Genomic DNA, 18,646 nt, shown 5'->3' with positions numbered 1-18,646 from the left:
CCTCAAGTTAATATACATCAAATATACCACCCCCCCCATATATATGTGTATATGCATACGTGTGTGTGTGTTATTGTCCAATGAATGAAACTTGGTTTTTTTCAAAAAGCCCAAGAAAAGAATATATTTTGAGCGGAAAATTAGTTTTGTAATTTAGGGTGGAATACTAAACCTCAGGGTGGCTTAGCATTATGATGTGCCTTGTGCTCTGTTCAAAGATCTCATGTGTCATACGCTCTATGTAAAACCAGGAAGAATCCACTTGTGGAATTTTTCTGTGAGTGCTCCAGCAATGAAACAGCTGCCCGAGTGAGGAATTCCAGTTTGAAAAGGGAAACCACATTAGACTGCAGGTAACTAGTGGAGAGATTTTGGGCACAGTACACAATCTGATTTTCAACTGACCCAGGAGCCTATACAAACAATGCCACATTCACAGATGTGGGGATTCATATAGGTCTTGGATATCTTTCGAGATGTCAGGGGTCTACTGCAACGTTCAGGCAGGTAACATCAGTGAGCAAAAGCCGTAGGATCCAAGAAAGATACCGCCGTCCACACAGTGATAAATGCAAACTGACACCTGCTTCGCTGCTGCAATTAAGAGGGAGTAGACAGAACTATAACACACTGTAGTGTGCACACCCCAACCGGAGGGCTGCTTGGTGCTAGTCAGTTGTTGCCTTGAGGGATTGTAGATCTCACGTATTCTAATTCTTATAAAAAAGTTGGAGGTCTAGGTTTTTATGTATTTCCAATTAAAAAATGTTAGCAGCTAGTTCACTAAAACAAACATTGCACAAACCAAATACCCGTGGCAAGCTAAGATTCGGCCCATGGATCACCAATTGGCTACCCCTGGGCTGTAGTTTATTTATCTGCCCCCTTTTGCCTGTGAGCTCCAGGACCCTAGAACCTGGTAAAAGGAATATACACATTCACTGAAGGGCAGCTGGAATAAGAACATGCACTCAAACTTGAAAGATGAGGGCTTAAAAGCCTCATTCAGCAAATTAGTGTATGTGAAATTCATTCATTCCTCATTATTTATTGCATATCCTAGTACAGGCCAGGCACTGTTGTAGGATTAGGTAAGGGCCATACAGTAATGAATAAATCACATTTCTGCTGCTCTCTTGAAGCTTATATTCTAATAAGAGAGTCAATGATAAAGTAAAATAAGGTAATTTCAGATAGTGGCAAGCATTATGAAGAAGTAAATGTTAGCAAGGAATAGAACGTTGATGGGGGTTGTCAAGAGGGTCTTATTTCTGGAGAGGGGACCTGAATGATGAAGCCTATCACACAAGATATGGAAGAAAAGCATCCCGAGCAGGGAGGACAGCAAGTGGGAAGGACCAGGAATAGATGTGCACATTTGAGGAAGAGGAGGAGAGGTTGGTTGATGGAAGAGGCTGGCAGGGGTCAGATCACATACAGCTGGAGTCGGGTTTGTAGAGTGAAGTGAGAAACCACTGCAAGTTTTATGTATTAGAACAACATGGGATTAACGTTTCCAATACATCATTAGCTACTGTTTGAAGGACTGTGGCAAAGACGTACAGATAGAAATGCTACTATACCTACTATTGAGATGATAGTTGATATAGGAGAGGAATTTGATGACATAGAACCAGGCAGGTTAGGAATTTCCTGTCCTTAGAACTGAGTTAGAATTATCCTGAGCAGAGGTGGCAAAAACAGAAAGGTCAAGAGGACAGCTGGAATCAAGGAGACTGGTGTTTATTTCATGCTTTAATTATTAAAATCTTGTACTGTTCAGATTCAGAGCTAATCTCAGTGAGGCAGCATTCTGAAACAGCTGTATTTTGAACTGTGTTCATAGGAAATGTAGAATTCAAACTTCTCTAAGTAGTTGGGTGCTTTCTAACATGATTGTTTGGATTGTAGGGGTAAAAATAGAACCCCCTTATGTCTAACACACATACTGTGTACAATGCTGGGAGGTAAAGGGCCAGTTTGCAGACAAGAGGTTAAATAACTTGCCGCATCACCTTAGTAGATGAATGACTTGAATGCAGAGCTGACATGGAAGCCCATGTTCCTTTTATTTCAGAAATGGACAAAGTTCAAACGGTTACAAAGTCAAGCTGTGTATTCCAGCCACAGGAGTGGCTACTCTAAGGGACACGAGGGGATCAAGGCTGGACCTAGAATTGATCATTACTTTTGGAGCCAAGAGGTGGGTACTCGACTTTCCCCAAGAAAGGGCTTGTATTAAGAATCATTAGGATGAATACTAAACATCTTATTTGTAGATTTACAGCTGCAGTGGAAACCAAAGGTGAGCGGACAGACACAAATGGGGCGCATACACACAAGGCTGTTGAGGTACAAGAAGTAATGTATTAACATCAGGAACTTGGTGAGATACCTGGTGAATGAGGCCGCAATTTAGTACGTTTAGCCTGGGTTCCCAGACTTCTGAACTTCAGTTAAAAAAAAAAAATTAAAGTTACCAAGCCTTGAGATCTACAAGGAACAGAAAAATGTGTTCAGGGACACCATAGGGTTACAATCAGCCAACCCAGAATATGGAAAATTCCAAGACAAATGACCCAATTTCTTTAAATTTCAAGGAAAAAAAAGATGGACAATCTGTGATTTAAACCAAATATAGACCTTGTTTGAACAAACCAATTATAAAAACAAATGAGAGACAGTAAGGGAAGTCTGAATACTAAGTTAGACACACTGTTACTTTAAGTATAATAAAAATATTATGGACATTTAAAAAGCCCTTACCTTTTGGACTGAAATACATGATGAAATCATTTGTCTGGGATTTTCTTCCAAGTAAGGGTGGGAGGTGGAATGGTGAGGTATAAACAACATTGCCTGACCTAGAACTGATCATTACTTTTGGAGCCAAGAGGTGGGTACCCGACTTTCCCCTAATAAAAGTCTGAAAATTAAGTTTTTCAATTTGGGTACAGCAGCATAATGTTGTCAAGATCTTGACAACGAAGAAAACTGATTCACTAACAGCACAGGACAAAAATTAGGACACAAGGAAAAGTTATCTTAAAGCAACGTCTAACATGCAACCCTCACCTCACATGCAGATGTATCCTCCATACCTTCCATCTTCACAAAACCCCTTCACCCGCGTACTATTTCCAAACAAGGATAGAGCAGGTAAAAATTTCTACACTATTAAGAATTCAGGATTAATTTGTTAAACAGGGCCTTGACATTTGCCTGTGCTCTTCGTCATGCCAGTCTTGTAAAGGAAAGAAACTGTTTGCTATTTAGAGACAGTTTAAGCTCTGCACAAATACTGTTACGGTTTAGCAATTTTATCATAAAAGCACATGTACAAAGAACACTCTAAATGAACACTCTAAATCCTTCCAGAAGTTGCTCATTCATACTAGGCCATGTTAGTTAGTTTTTATAGTCAGAAATGTAACTGATTAAGTATCATACCCGACATTTCTATATCCAAGTGAATCTTGTCTCCCTGTGAGGCTTTCTACTTTTTCCAGCCCCAATGCCCGCCACTGCTGAAATGTGTTCGGAAATCTTTGGAATCCTCTTCAGAAGCTGTAACTATTCTTTTTAAACATCCTTAGTGGCAGTAAATCTTCTCTTTGTGGGTGTATTTGATTTTTTGAAACAGCAACAAGTCATTTGGAGCCAAGTCTAGTGAACAAGGTAAGTAATCAAGATGGGTGAAAATTTTAATGGAAAATTTTAACTATAAAGCAATATTTTATTTATTATGGCCTTTACGATCTCTAAATTGACTTCCAAAATATTGGGGAAATAACTCTCCATGTGAATAATTCTAAAAATATTCTTTGGCTATGACTTCTGGCTTTTTTTCTCTGTGGTCAGACTTGACTTTAACAGCCAGCCCGGGCGGGTGGGTGGCTCACCTTATCACTTAAGCTCTCCTAGCTTAGATAAAATTCGTCATTAAATACCTCAAGAAAAATGTTAACGCTCAGTAGTTGTCTCTAATTTGCTGTCATGTTGAAAGTTCTGGTTTGCTCACCCTTGCAATAGTACTTAAAACCGACTTAAAATAACCTTATGGTGCCAGTTATGTGCAAATCAAGTTCTTAGTTTCATGCTACAATTAAACATTTAATGTTACATTGTTGGGCCACACCCATTTGCTTTTTCCATATATACAGAGAAGATTTCTATGATAGCTCCCAATGCAGGTAAGAATTATATTTTAATCTCCAACTTTATGTAATGGAAGAAGGAACAGGTCTGTCAGAAAATCAGTACAGCCATTTTACTATTAAAACTTTTCTTTTTAATAATTTATTTAAATAAGATGTATGAAGCAGTTTAGAAAAACAAGATTTGTATTTTATTTCCTTGTAAAAATCTTTACACATGCAGACGAACCAGTGTTAAGAAAGTATTCACCATCATTTAAACAAATAACCACTTAAATAGAACAGTGTCTGCAATTTCATCTGTATAAAAATAAGATACATTTTTACAGAATTCACGCTCCAGTTCTTATAGCAATAAACAATACACAAGTATAATAATTACAATTGAACCTGACCATGGTTTTCAATTAGATACTGCTAGGGCATTTTATGTGCAAAAAGAAAACCAAACAAAAAAGAAACATAGTTCTTTTCAAAAGAAAATGTCCTCAGTGTTTCTAGAGACCTAGAGAATTTTAAGAAATCAAATCCTAATCAGTTTACTTTTAATTGTTTGTTTCAATTATGAGTCCATACATCACACTGTAGATAGCCAAAATCAAAAGTTGATGCAGGCTCAAAGGAAGAAATTCAGCGCCTGTGCCTGCCATGTCCTGAGCGACTGCCACCATGGTGCTTGCCTTTATGAGACCTCTCAAAGGAGCGAGATCTTTCACGCCTGTCCCTATGGTGTCCCCTTTCATGCCTGTGTTTCTTGACAGCGTCTGAGTGATCCCGAGACTTGCTCTGAGATCGAGAACGAGACTTTTTCCTTTTATGACCATGTCTATTTGAACTTTTTAAATCATCTCTGGTATGCTTGGCTTTAAGGTGAGGAGAACCATGATTATGATGTCTTCTTGGGCTTTCACTGTGACTGCGGGACCTGCTTCTTGATCTCGAGCTGTATGTTCCAGATCGACTCCGCCTATTATTATAACTTAGATAATAGAAATTTGAGGTTTAGATTCAGTTTCTACTGGGAACAGATTAGTTTTGGTGGTGCTCATCATAGCAGGTTCAAAACAAAACTATCAAATGGTGTCAGTAACAGGCCAGACTGAAGACTTTTATTGTATTTCCCCACCCCTCACTACCTCTCCTCCAGCCTGTTCACATATTAGACAAATCTTGAACAAATTTACTGTATGTCTATATTCCAAGGAGGGGAGTAATTAATTTTTAGTGCCCTAGATAGCTATTTATTGAATTATCTCCCACACGCTCACTGAAAAGCCACAAGTAGCTAGCCATCTAATTATAAAGCTAATTAATGAAGATTCTTTGGCTATGACTGTCCTGATTATTGGTTATTAATTATTAAGTGGTCAGCCAGGCCCTACACTTCAAAAAACGTGGACAAAAACAGAATAGAATGCCATACATACACCACCACAAAACAAAAAAGCCACATGCCTACAGAGCGTATTTCCAAACTCATTTCTCACAATTTACCTCATTATTAAGACTAAATCTAGCCTAACTTTGAGAACAGTCTACGTGCAATTTTTTTTAAAAAAGCCAGAACCTTTACTCCAAATAAGACTGCTTTCCCTAAGAGAGTATTTACTTACTGTCTTCTTGGAGTGTGTGATCTAGAACGTGATCGTGTTCTTGACCTTGATCGACTTGCACTTCTGCTATTTCTACTTCTCTTGCTGTCTTTTCTTACACTTAAAATAAAAAAAACCCACACAATATTTTAGTTGCATACTAAGTATGTTAGAAATTAAACACATAAAAAGATTCCTCAGGCCATTTTTCTAACTCAAGTATACTCACCCATTATAAGGGCTTTTGGAAGCCTGTTGTCTATCCTCAGGTTCTTTTTTGACTGTCTTCACATTAACAGAGATCGGCGACTTCTCTTCAGCTTTTACTTCTCTTGGTGATGCTGTTAAAAAAACATAATAAGGCATGTTAACTATTAGATTTTACAGAGGGCCAATTTTGTTTCTAAATGTGACTCCAAATCCCATCCAAGTATCAGTCCTCAGTTGGCTGTCATGAGAGAAAACAGTAATAGCTTCTTAACATCTTTGTTTCTATGCAACTGTTAAGTGCTAAGGCTTTCTAATAACCATACATCTTCAGTACTCAAGTCATTTCAATCCTGAATTAATCTTACATGGTTTAGAGGCTGGAGAGAATCCACCAAGGGTTGAAAGGGCTGGAGTTCCATCGGGATTCAATCCCTTTGCTTTTAATTTGGCTTCTTGTAAGGCCACTTTTCTTTTCTCTACTTCTTTTTCCAGCAATTCATAGTTTGGCTGTTGAAGAAAGTGAAGTTATTATTTCTCTTTTACAGAAGTTTAGATTCTTAGCACTGACAAAATATTAACACAAACACTAGTAAACAGAATTACCTTTTTTCTGGTATAAAGCCTGAGCGTTTCTATGCAGATTTCCTGGATATCCTCTTCGGTAGTACCAAAAAGAAGAAACCAATGGGGACGAGTTGGCAATGGAATCTAAACCATAAAAATAGTTTACATGAAATTTTCACTGTTTTTATTAGGAGAACTGATACTTCTTGTGATTTACCCTACAGGACTATAGAATATATATATCAGGCTATATATATAACCTACCTGAAGAGCTCTAGCTGCAAGGTAGATGCAAGCACATGCTATAGTCTCTGGTTGAAATCGAACAAATACATTGGTTCGAAGACTGTCATTCATATAATTCCTGAAAAATATTTCAACCATAAGCTTTGTATGTAAATAAACCAGTTCTTCTGAAGCTTACATAAAATTGGAGACTCAATCTACTTTATTCTTTTTTCTTCTCATATTTTTATCTTCAATATTCTAGCATATAACAATTCTTAACTCAAAAATCAGTAAGAGGTAAGAATTTAACACTAGAATCATTCTTCGTGTCTCCTATATATAAGCAAAGTCCTTTAAAATAATTCCTTATTATTCCAAATAGAACGTAAAGTTTTTTAAAAACATATTTCTATGAAAAGCAATGAAAGTCAGTTCTGACATGACCAGTTTCAGAAATAAACCACTCCAACAATACTTCAAGCCATTAATTACTGACCATCTCTCCTTTATCCACAATGAAAAGCAGTGTCAATCAAGTTCTTTCAAAAACTCAATACTGTGAGAGGGGTAAAAAAGGCATTTTCAGTAAGCACTCACCAAATTATATTAAGAAAGCTAAGTAAGCTACTTCAGAAAACCTGGGTTGGGAAGTGAAGAGCAAACACATACAACAGCCTTGTTTACATACCTTTTTGTGACTAAGTATAAATAAAAGCAGTAACTACTTCAGTTAACAAATTACTGGACTTTTATATTAGTGAACCCTCCCCACAAAATTCCTAAAGTATTGAAGAAATTTTACAAGTAGTTCAAAAGGTTAACTAAAAGACTATTTCTTAAAATTCCTTACCCATGAAAACTTCTAAAAATCTGTTTTATAGAACATATATTAAAAAATGTCATGCATTTTATAAAAGTAATGAGACTTTTCTAGTATTACTAATATTTATTGAGCCCAAAAAGCATGGCAGTCATAAGTCCAGAACATAAGAATTACATCACTTAAGTACTGCACATCATCAACAGTCTTAAGACAGTAGTTGTGGCTGAACCACGAACTCCTTGTTTTAACTTTAAATAAGTCAGCACTGCAAATCACACAAAGTAAGTTCTAAAGTGCTATGTTAATATTAACATCTCTTAAAAATGAAGTACTTCTTTCTTCTAATACTATTGCCTCCAATAGCCCAGCAGCTATGAATTCAAGTATGGTAATGGTGCCCACTTTAAGCTGCCGTCTCCTTTGGTAGAATTCATGCTATACATACCAAAAAAAAATAGAAATCTAGTCAAACTCCTAACAAAAATCATTTAATTCATAATGGCTGGACAACAAATCTATCAAAAATGAACTATTCATTTTGATAGTTACAGGTATACATTAAATACATAGGCATGTTGAAGAGTTACTTCTAGAAGCAAATATACAAATCCTTTTGACACCCCGACAGAACTAGAAGATGCTGCCAGATGGATATGGACCACTTCAGTGAATCTCGGATGAGAGCTTGCACTGGATTGGCTGGAGAGCAGGGCAGCCAATCAGGCCATCCTGAGGTCATGGGCTGAAGTGCAGAGGGCAGAGTTCTATGACTTACCATCATGGACTACCCTTTAATTAAAGAGTAGAAAAAAGAACAAAGTTAAATTGAGTTCTCCATTAAAAGTAATTAGTCAAGCCAAGAAAACAGGAAGCAGAAATAAGCATTATTTACCTTTTCATTAAAAAACAAAAAAACAAAAAGCACCAAAACAAACTCATCTCATTATTTTGGAAAGGGAAAATGAAACTTACTTTATTTCTGCTTCTGTTTTCCTGGCTAGGAAAGAAATGTAAAAAAGCAACTTACCAGGCAGTTTGAACCAGGGTTTGATTACGTTCACATTCTAAGACTTGTAAATACATAACAATGATCTGAAGGACAAGGGAAAAAAACTCAGTTTAGCATACTGGTGGTTCTTTCAGAGTACAGAGTTCAATGAACATAAGTAACTGAAAATGTTAGGTGCAAGTTTTAATTCTTCTATAAACTGTATAAATAATACAGACCAACTAAAATGTACCTAAGAGTCAATGTAGGTTATTATGCTACTAGAGTTCATACGGAGACGTAATGTTCCAAAATTGTGCAGGAAAAAAAATGGAAGTTAAATCAGTTAAGAACAGTATCTAAGTTTCATGTGACAGGCACTGATTATTTAATTTCCCAAGGTACAAAAACCCTAGAAGGGCTTCCCTGGTGGCGCATGGTTGAGAGCCCGCCTGCCAATGCAGGGGACACGGGTTCATGCCCTGGTCCGGGAAGATCCCACATGCCGCGGAGCGGCTGGGCCCGTGAGGCATGGCCGCTGAGCCTGCGCTCCGCAACAGGAGAGGCCACAACAGTGAGAAGCCCGTGTACCGCAAAAAAAAGAAAAAAAAAAAAACCTAGAGACTGCTATATTTTTAAAGTTACACAATGGGTATGATACATATTATGTATGTACAACTCAGAGTGGGTAAGTAATCAAACCCTAATATTTCTACAGTGAAGCTTATCACACTAAAGTGTGATAAATTAAAAAACTCATATAAATGAGTTTACCTCAGTTCTGATCTTTCTGGACCTGTATTATTACTCGCCTTTTACAATTTTAGAGATGTGGAATCTGAGAAACATATCTGCCTAGGTCACACAGCTAATAGCAGAAACAAGTTTCTATGCGCAGATGGTCCTGCCCCCAAAGCACCTGTTCTCTTAACCATTGTGCTACAGCTTATGTTGAGCATATGGAAGCCAAGAGACACTGGAGAAACCTAAGAACATTCAATAATGCTAAAAGTGAGCAGCCACACTCAGCATTTCACCATGCAACAGGGTAGCATACTGTCAGATACTTCTGCAGATACACGTATTATTTATTCCTTGGCTAACATCTAAAAATCTCCGTTTTCTAGGTATGGAAACTGGGTTACCTCAGAAGCAAAAAGAACAAAATAAAGAGTGAAGATTTGAACCCAAGTCTTTTCAACTCCCATTTTACTGATAAATATCAATATCCAAAAAGTTGCTTTTTACAACCAACTCTCAAATATAAATTCATGTAAAATAAAATTTTAAGAAAATCCCTAATACTTACGAATGTTATTTCTGTATTCTACAACTCACCTTATGGGGATGCTTGACATGAACACAAAATCCCAACTCCTTTAGCACCCTCCTCTCTGCCTTGATAACTTGATTTTTGGTGTTAATGTAGTTCTGATCAAGGATCAGGGGGCTTGGAGTCCTATAGTTTGTAAGAAATAAAATCAAAACTGTTTTGCACATCCAAAAAATTTTATTTCTGGCATCTCCATTTTCCCTTCCAACCAACTATTGGCAACAGAAACCAGCTTTTTAAACTCCTGCAAACAAGTTAAAAGCATTAATCTTGTGCTGTCCAAGTTATACTAATTAAATATATACTTTCTCGACTCAGTTCCTAGTTTACTAACAAAACCCTGCAATGAAAAAAATTCACTCTAATGCTCTTAGATACATCCTTGTTGATTTTTTTCATCCAGATATTTTAGGTATATATATTAGGTGATAGACAGCCTGATTTATTTCCACAAACCTCGTTAGTCTCCATAGACTCCAGGAACAAAACTAATGTGCTCTTGAAAATATGTATTATAAAGACCTCATAAGATTATAGTGATTTTACTCATTTTATAAAATATCAACTCTTGGCTAGTTTAACGCCAAAATTAAAATTAGGGGATAAAACGGTGGGTAGCTAATTCAGATTCCCCTAAATGGGCAATTTGTTTAAATAAACTGATCTAAGAATCTCTGTTAAAGAAAATAATCTGTAAACTATAGATTCAGCTCAATTACCAAAGAAATATTTTTAAAATCAGATTTAAAATTCGAAGTCATCAATAAAACCAGGCCAAAATTTGGTCAGAGTTGTCATTATTAGGTACTAACTTTAGTATGCAATGGCAAAAGAGATGGGAAGACCAACCATAATGAAGAAACTAGAAGAGTACTCAAGGTCTCTGTGCCAGACTAAATTATGATAGCTTCAAAAGTTACGATGCAGAAGGCGATATATATCAGTGGTTCAATGCTTTGGGAAAAAAATGCTTTCAATTAAAACATCTTTAAGTCTTAAAATTGAAAACTAGTTTCTTAATGAGAAGTCAGTCAGGACTTAGACTTTCACTTTAAAGCCTATAAAATGTCCCAATGTCCTTCATTTGAGACATTCTTAGATCCAACCAACAACAAATACGTTTTTATTAAGACCCTGATAAGGTATGTATCTGGGTAGAACAATTAAATACTCTTTCCCATACTCAATTCATTTTCAGCCAAAAGATTCAAGAGTTTTTGCTCTGGGCAGAACACAACATTTTAAAAAGACAGTCATTCTGAACACTGCCCCCACTTTATAACTCATTTTACCATGCACACCAAATCCAGAAAAATTTAAGCCCATGTTAGCCAAAAACCTAGATATCCATTTGAAGATCAGAAAACAATCTGAAATAAGCTACATTATCCTGTAGTGATATGCTACCAGAGTAAAAACAATCAGCTACCGTATTTATTTTCCATTCTTTCTCCTATTTCAAATTATAAAACTGGAATGTTTAAACTATTTTAAATTATTCTATACTATACGATTTCTATCAAGTTGGATATAAGACAAAAGTTGGCAAAGCTGACAAGATGGAAAACGGCATGTTAACAACATTTAAAATGGCCTTCACTCAATTCAGTTCTTCTTACAGCTTTGAAAGGTGTGAGAAATGCGGCCACCAATTGGGGAGGGAGCTGATTTCTAACATAAAAACATAATAATGAACCCATTTTTATCAGGACAAATAGGCTACAAGTTCATTGTTCTTTGGAAAAAAATTAAATTTAACTCAAATGATAACAATTAACGTATATATGAAAACATATTCCAAAGATCTTAAGGTTTATGATTTTTCAGATATTAAAACAGAAAATTTGGAAAAAAAGTCAAATGGACTAGTTATCTGATGGCCCCTTCATCAGGCATTCATTAGGAGACAGAATACCTCTGGTGTTATAGTTGCGCATCACCTTAACCCTTAACATACAACTCAAACAGTAAACTGCACCATTAGAATCCTTATAAAATTATTATAAAAGCAGTTTTGTCTCATTTTTTCCCACTTATGTTGAACGAATTCATTATACCTCTTACTAAACTTGCTTTAAGAGTTGATTTCAAATTCTGTTAAAATTCATTTTCTTGCAATCAACCCACTAAACATTTGAATTATGGCTATTAGTCCCAAATCAGGTTTAATCATTAATTCTGCTTACGCGAATTACTTCCCATCCATTCTGCCACAATCTTTACTTTCCCATTTTTTTGTGTCAAAATCCCAACATTAAACCAATTAAGCAAACCAAACTACTATCTACTATAATTCCACTAAGTACGCAGCTTATTGCTTAGGCCTACTACTGCCTGTAGTCTTCAAAGTTAACTTTGTAGGTGTATAATCTGATACCTTCTTTTTGTTCAGAACTGGTTTTACCTCACAAATCAAAGGCTCGATGAATATATAATTTACACTACTTACAAAGACTATTTTGTATCAGAAGTAGAAAAATGTGTCCCCATATAACAGCAGTAAGAAAAAATTCAGACTGCCTAAGCAAATGATTTCTTTAAAGTATCAACTAGTACCTTACGTGGTAACAAGTACATCAAATTGAATTAAGGCTTACTAGAATTTCTTCCTCCCCAATTAGGTGAACGTTCCTTTCCAATAAAAGTTTGAAGAGGTAACATTTTAAATCTTTTTAAAAGAAACCATCTGTTCAGAAAACAATTTTCATGATCAAAAAATACCCAAACCTAACTCTACCTACCTCCTCCTCTTTTAACTTGGTCAGATTTTTCAGATTAACTTATATGAAAAGAACTTTCAAATTTTAGTCTTAGTATGAAATTCTGAGTTCTGGTCATTTGACGTTTATTATCTGGTCTCTCAGAATAGCTATTTTTCCTTCAGCATGATCTTGAAATACAACCACCACAACAAATTTAGGAGCAGATCCAAACATGGTTTGTCTCACTCACGTGGTACAAAGGACCAAGAAAATGAAGAACAAGTTCTTTATGAGACTGTACTTAAATGAGATCAGTTTACAAGAAGGCAGACTGCTACTCAACCTACAGAAATTTGTTAATTCCTACCTCAAAAGAACGTTCTTTCTTTGGCAGTGTTTAAACAAACAGTTTTCGAGCCACCAAAATAAAATGCAGGGGAAGACTGACTAAATGACAAGATCTCTTCCCTTCCAACTCTAATCTATGATCTATATGCATGTTGAAAATACCACACCATATTCACCAATGAGTGGGTTGCACCAGGCTTCGAATATTTGTCTTTTAGAGAAGCCTTATAGTATGAAGGTAGGTGCCTTAAAACTACATAAAACTCTTAATTTGCTGGGAGTATGCTACATCTCAAAAGCAAATTATAATCGGAAATTATTGAAACAAAAAAGCAATCTTACTTTTTAAAATTCAGCCATTTATTCCGAGCTTAAAAAACCAAACTACAAAAAACTGAAGAGAGGAAAAAAAAAAAAAAATCCAGGATGGGGCTTCGGCATTAGTTCTTTATAAAAGCTCCCCTGGTGATTCTAATATGTAGTCAGGACTTAAATCCAGTGACCTAAAGTCTACAAATACGATGCCTCTGTTTTTTTTATTACCAAGGTCACACTTCAATTTAAAGCTATTCATAAACTAAATTAAAATAAATAGCACCAATAAGACAAACTGATACATACTCTACCTAACTAAAGTGTGATATTGATAGTACTTTCTAATAACATTAACCTATGCAAAAAATTACTAAACTATCGTTCTAATAACTTGGACAGCAAAGACAAACGCTTATAACAAGAAACAGGAGTTTTTCTAAATGGTTCACCAGTGGCCAACCTGTTAGTCCCCGATTCCAGTGACCTATTCTCAGAGCACTGGCTTCTCCTTGGGGATTTTCGATACTTCACTCACTGTTGCCATGACGACAGCTTCATCGCTATGTACCACTCCACATCACCCAGGCTTTGGTAAATGTAGCTGGTCGCTGTATAGTCGGTTGCAAGGGAAAAAAGAGTTGAAGTTAATAACATATACAAGCTACCTGTCTGAGTAAACTTGTAATATGCATAGAACACTTTTACATCCTGCCTTAAAAAAAAGACTTCCATGCAATTAACAACTCCTTTTAAATTTCATGCTATAATCAGACTTCTAAGATTGAGACACAATCAATTTCTCTGCGATAATGACCGAAAGAAAAGGGAAAAAAAAAAAAAAACCACAGTTACATCAGACACGACAGTCAAATCAGGTGAGATGTTTTAAACTCCAAGGTTTTTATAGTTAAGAGGACCTACTCTGAAATCAAGGAAGACTACTCAAAGAAAAATTTCAAAGTAGATAATACTAAATGATAATAGTGAGCTCAATGGTCCAAAGAATACTAACAAAACTATTTCCTTTAAGCAAACACAGAATCCTTTGACAAAAGATACAAAACCTTTTTATTAGTGTCATTTTGTTTAAACACCCTGAAGAATCACCTAGATCTAAATATAAGTTTTAGCTCAGAACATGCTAAATACCAATTTGAAAACTTCCCAATTTTCAAAGATTCCTAAGAAATGAAAAGATATTTTAAAATGAAAACTAAAAAAGTAGTCTATCCCTGGAAATGGTTACAGTTAATGAGAAAAGATGGCAGAATAAAGAATGCAGAAAACTGAAAAATGCTGTGAAAACTATCTGGGTAGCAATGTTTCAGATTTTAAGGTTACTACTGGCTTGTCTCTGAATAATTCCATTACTGCCAACTTACAGACTCAGCAAAAAGACCACTCACGTAAGATACTAATTGGGTACTAACCGGTTACTCAACCCCAAAACGACTTAAAATCCTTTTATAACTTCCTTTCAAACTCAGTACAAGTTTATCTAACATCACAACAATTCCTTAAAAAGCGAACACAAGAACTAATCTACACCAAGTATATTCTTTTGTAGCATATACTAGAGATCATCTATAGACAAAAGCACTGCAACTAAAACTTTCTGGTACTGCCTCGCATGAACACATAAAGTGTTAGCAGGTATCCACGACACCTAAAAGACAACACTATTTTGGTCTCTATTTTCTTATAAGATCAGATAAATGGGCCTTATCTAAATGCAACCCACTCACTGAGACTGTCACCTGACCAAAACAAAATACCTGTTTAATCCCTTTGACTCCAAACTTTATCATCCTGCAGTCCTTTCAGATCCGGTATTATAGGATATATCGTAGTTCAATGTTGAGAAGTATTCTAACAAAAGCCAACCTCAATTGGTAAGGAATTAACTGGGACTTCCCATGGAAAAACAATCTACACAAAATTTTGCCACAGTATTAACTTGAACTGCAGTGTTTACACTTCCAGCCTTCAGTCTTCCAGAGAAGGGAGGGGAAAAATAACTTACAGAATACACTCACACTTGAGTCAAACGTATTCCCTTTCTTGTTTAATCTTAAACCACAGGACTGGCTTCACAGCACTGTTAGGATTGTCCATAAACGCAACTGCCTCTACAAACTTTAGATAACTGGTTAATTGTGATTTTTCAAATTAAGTATCAGCGTGTTCCTATGTGAATTTTAACACCTAAATTAAAGTCAGTTTTCCCTTGCATCGGTTTTAACTTGAGAGGAAAGAATGTTTTGATCTGATGATTGGTGCACAGCACAGTTGTATCAAGAGATCTGTGTTCAATAATGCCAATCTTACCTTTTTCCTCTTAACTGGCGTAGATGGTGAAATACATTAATCACATCTCTTATTCTTCTAGGTGCTTCTTCGATTTTTGATGCAAGATTAATACATGCCATGGCAACAATCTGAAAGAACCACGATCCAATAAAAAGTTGTGAGATTATGGCACTACAGAGTACTGCTAGAAAAAAGTGCCCCTCTCAAAGTCTAAGGAACTTATCCTGTTGAAAAAACTTTAGGACACAGCTGAGAACTTTAAGACCTTTAGCGAAATGAAATCGCAGTTGACATTTCTAGGCCATAGGCTTACCAGCTATGCTAGTGTAATGCTTTCTTTTTATTGCTTAATTCCCCTTAATTGTGAATCCAGAGCCAAGCTCAATCTCACAGGAATTTTGCATTTGGTTGAAAATTCTAATCCTTGATAACAGGGCACCTGGGCTCAGGATCCATCTTCTGGTTCTAAAACACTTTCCTCAAGTCCCTACTTCCCGGTGGGTGAGAGCTAGGTACAAAGGCCTGAAACTAACCACTCCCTTTCTGGAAAAACTGGCTGCTGACACCACCTCCGCCCTCCTTCCCATTTCCGGATGAAAAAAAATCCCCCTTCACCCGCCCCCGCTCTGCTTACCTCGAAACTGTGCTTGACGAAAGATTTGGAATAGAAAAAACGATGAAACAACACCTGCCCCGTTGCCATCGCCACCTGCAGACAAGAAAGAAGAACGGAAGCGCAGGGGTCAGGCGGGCCCGCACCAGGCGCCGCCGCCATTTTGTGCCGCCGCCGCTCGCTCCCCTCCCCCTCCCCCTCCCCGCCGCGAACAGCTCCCGTCCCCGTCTTCTCGTCGCCCAGCGCCCTCCCACTCTCGACACGCCCGGGCTCCGGCTGGGACCCGCGGCTAGAGAGCCCCAAGGGGACACCCCCAACCCGGCCGGGACCTGGCGGTACCGGGACGCAGCGGAGAAGGAGGCGCAGCAGGTCGGCCCGGGGCCGGAGCACTGACCTGCGGCAGCCGAAGGAGAATGCCGGCGGCCTGGATGAGCTCGCAGCCCAGAATGCGCAAGTCCGTCTCGCTGGGCAGGTCGAGCCCGTCCTGCATGGACGGGGTGGGCGAAAGCCGCTCCTCCGGAATCAGCGAGTGGTCGATGGTGAGCGAAACTTCCGAGTACAGGCGGTCGCCGATTAGGATCCCTCCCGTCGTGGTCGTCGTCGTGGTGGTCGTGCCGGAGCTGGAGCCGCCCGCGCTCGGGGCGGCCGACGATACGGCGGCGGCGGCAGCGGTCGCGGTGGGGTGAGGCCCGGACGCCATGGTCTCAGCGAGCTGCACGCACGCCCAACGCAGCCGGAACCCGGAGAGAGACTAACCAGCGTCCTCGGCGCGACGGATATTCCCGTGACCGCCGGGTTCTGGGCCGCTTCACGCAGCGTGCGCTTCCGCCCTGACGTCACCACGCCCCTCCGGCGTGCGCCAACTAGTCCCTTCAGGCCTCGACTCCACCCGCGGCGCCTCAATTCTGCGCTGGCCGGGGAGCGGCGGGACGCTCGGGTACCCTGGGTTCCCTCTCCGCTGGGCTTCCAGAGTGGTCGAGGAGGTGATCTATTTCCTAAAACAATCCCAGGCCGCCTCGTTTGTAATATTTTAAACCACAAGTATAATAAGGGAGGCTAACAAAATAGCTTTACAAGATACCTTATCCCCAAGTTCGAGTCTGCAAAATTTACTGTAACCCCTGCGCGTTGACAACTTGTCTAGAACGTGCGTCCCTGTGCTCCCGTCTCTCTTCCTCTCCTAACTTTTCGCATTTAGGTGGCGCAGTTTCGGCGAGCACAAAGGGTCGACTGTCGCCCACATTGGCGGGTGGAAGTGGCTACTCCGATTTCGTGTACGGACGAACTTGTAATTTAAAGTGACCCGCAAGGAATCTGGAGAAAGGTGCTTTACAGTATTTTTAGAAAACAGGAATGTGAACTACTTCGGCTCAAAAAAAACACAAAAAACAAAAACCTCCCCGATGAGCGTGTGGTTCACAGGGGTTTCGAAGTAAGGCGAAGGCTTCGTATTGACTGGGAGGGCAGCTGCTTTAGCAGCTTCCCTTGCGAAACTCAGGCCTGAGCCAGTGACAACGTCACAGCTTTCGCTAATCTGGAAAATCCCTAGTTTCCAAAAATAGTCTTACGGCGAGACTTTACAGAGGTAATTTGATTATGCCTGGGGTCTATGTATTCCTGCGTGGTTACTCCAATTAGGTAGTATGGGAGAAATAAAATCTCCATTGTATACATATTTTTCCCTCTGTGATATTAGCAGTTCTCCAAGTTTCCTCAAAATTGAAGTAAAAACAATGATACTGATCCAGACTACTAGAAGCTAGAGTGGGAGAAAAAGGAGTAGATCTTGATTTACTCCAGCCATTTTTTGTCCCTTGACTGAACTTCGGAGACGTCCAGGGATGAGAAGTCCCATTGCCTTTCTATTACATAGCTCAGTTTTAAGACTTAGTTTAATTATAGAAAATTGAAGCCTGGATCTATAGAACAAAGGGAGCTTGAATACATTGAAATATTTGTCAGTGATGTCACTAAAGCAAAACATATTCAAGGGACTTCCCTGGTGGTCCACTGGTTAAGAATCTGCCTTCCAATGCAGGGGACGCGGGTGAGGAACTAAGATCCCACGTGCTGCAGGGCAACTAAGCCCGTGCGCACTAGAGCCCAAGCGGTAACTACGGAGCCTGTGAGCCTTAACGCTCTGGAGCCTGTGCGCCACAGCTAGAGAGAAGCCTGCGTGCCACAACGAAAGATCCCACATGCCACAACGAAGATCCCGTGTGCCACAGCTAAGACCCGATGCAGCCAAAAAAAAAAAAAAAAAATTCAAAATCCTCATTTTTAAAAAAGCATTAAATCAACCTTACATCAGTATTTCTGAACTCTGGCTGCACATAAGGATCTTCAGAGGAGCTTTTATTTATTTTTGGTCGAGCCACGGTGGCTTGTGGGATCTTAGTTCCCTGACCAGGGGTTGAACAGAGTCCTAACCACTGGACTGCCAGGGAATTCCCCAGAGGAGCG

The 18,646-nt window shown here is 38.6% G+C and overlaps 1 protein-coding gene across 4 annotated transcripts; it reads right to left on the bottom strand.

The window, feature by feature from the left end:
• Window positions 1–4,091: 4,091 nt before the first annotated feature.
• CCNL1 (cyclin L1) lies at window positions 4,092–17,841 on the bottom strand. Of its 4 annotated transcripts, XR_003792359.1 has the most exons (13): window positions 16,578–17,397; window positions 16,205–16,279; window positions 15,589–15,698; window positions 13,721–13,868; window positions 9,901–10,021; window positions 8,602–8,666; window positions 8,350–8,363; window positions 6,788–6,887; window positions 6,563–6,667; window positions 6,325–6,466; window positions 5,979–6,090; window positions 5,771–5,869; window positions 4,326–5,136 (listed from the first exon to the last, which is right to left on the bottom strand). XR_003792359.1 is itself a non-coding variant. In XM_029214626.1 (11 exons), exons 1-11 carry the CDS (start codon window positions 16,881–16,883, stop codon window positions 4,788–4,790), a joined length of 1,584 nt encoding a protein of 527 aa, XP_029070459.1. In that variant the 5' UTR covers window positions 16,884–17,841; the 3' UTR covers window positions 4,092–4,787. The 4 variants fall into 4 exon arrangements, 1 of the variants encoding a protein (XP_029070459.1); XM_029214626.1 differs by lacking the exons at window positions 8,350–8,363; window positions 13,721–13,868 and having other exon boundaries at window positions 4,092–5,136; window positions 16,578–17,841; XR_003792357.1 differs by lacking the exons at window positions 4,326–5,136; window positions 5,771–5,869; window positions 5,979–6,090; window positions 13,721–13,868 and having other exon boundaries at window positions 6,420–6,466; window positions 6,788–8,363; window positions 16,578–16,988.
• Window positions 17,842–18,646: the final 805 nt, after the last annotated feature.

This window comes from Monodon monoceros, unplaced genomic scaffold (genome assembly GCF_005190385.1).
Source record: "Monodon monoceros isolate NGI ecotype Baffin Bay Population unplaced genomic scaffold, NGI_Narwhal_1 Super_Scaffold_11, whole genome shotgun sequence".
NCBI classification, from domain to species: Eukaryota; Metazoa; Chordata; class Mammalia; order Artiodactyla; family Monodontidae; genus Monodon; species Monodon monoceros.
Note: the sequence above shows the minus strand (reverse complement) of the source record. Positions and strands in the feature narration are given on the sequence as shown.

What these genes read in the sequence shown, in the direction of transcription:
- CCNL1 (XM_029214626.1), bottom strand. Translation starts at nt 16,883, where the DNA reads ATGGCGTCCGGGCCTCACCCCACCGCGACCGCTGCCGCCGCCGCCGTA. An exon ending in TCGTCAAGCACAGTTTCGAG is followed by an intron (nt 15,699 to 16,204) that starts GTAAGCAGAGCG and finishes TGGTTCTTTCAG; the next exon opens with ATTGTTGCCATGGCATGTAT. An exon ending in CTCTCCAGCCTCTAAACCAT is followed by an intron (nt 6,091 to 6,324) that starts GTAAGATTAATT and finishes TTTTTTTAACAG; the next exon opens with CATCACCAAGAGAAGTAAAA.